At 74.6% G+C, this 414-nt stretch overlaps 1 protein-coding gene across 1 annotated transcript in view; it reads left to right on the top strand.

Moving 5' to 3' along the window:
- CHLNCDRAFT_135829 (hypothetical protein) overlaps positions 1–381 on the top strand; it is a gene marked incomplete at both ends in the record, with an annotated part of 2,288 nt that extends 1,907 nt beyond the window's left edge. Inside the window, 2 exons of the mRNA XM_005846476.1 lie at positions 18–81; positions 320–381. Coding sequence (XP_005846538.1) covers positions 18–81; positions 320–381 — 126 coding nt within the window. The remainder of the gene's footprint in view (positions 1–17; positions 82–319) is intronic.
- Positions 382–414: the final 33 nt, after the last annotated feature.

Below are 414 nucleotides of genomic sequence, written 5' to 3'. Positions count from 1 at the left end.
CCGGGCCGCTGGCGCAGCACCCGCAGCTGGCGGCCGCCGTGGGGGACAGCAGCTCGCTGGAGGCCTTCGCCCCAGACATAGGTGCGAGGGCGCGCTGCACCCTGGCCGCTCCTGCCTGGCTAGCCTGCCTGCCGGGCTGCCCAGGCTGCCTGTGCTTGTGCCTGTGCCTGCTGCCCCCAGCTGGTGGTGCCCCGCCTGCCGCCTGCCCCTGCCTGCCCCTTGTCTGCCCCGCCTGCCCCGCCTGCCTCGCTCGCCTGCCGCCAACCCTGGTCCCGCCACCCCTCGCCCCGCCTCCCCTCGCCCTTCCTGTGCGCTGCAGAGGAGGAGGCCAACGCCTACTTCCAGCGCGTGTATGCGGGGGAGATCAGCGTGGAGGGGCTGGTGGGGGTGCTGCGCGGCTCAAGAACTCCACGC

This window comes from Chlorella variabilis, assembly GCF_000147415.1.
Source record: "Chlorella variabilis unplaced genomic scaffold CHLNCscaffold_14, whole genome shotgun sequence".
Classification (NCBI taxonomy): Eukaryota; Viridiplantae; Chlorophyta; class Trebouxiophyceae; order Chlorellales; family Chlorellaceae; genus Chlorella; species Chlorella variabilis.
This window is presented reverse-complemented; position numbering and strand designations above follow the sequence as displayed.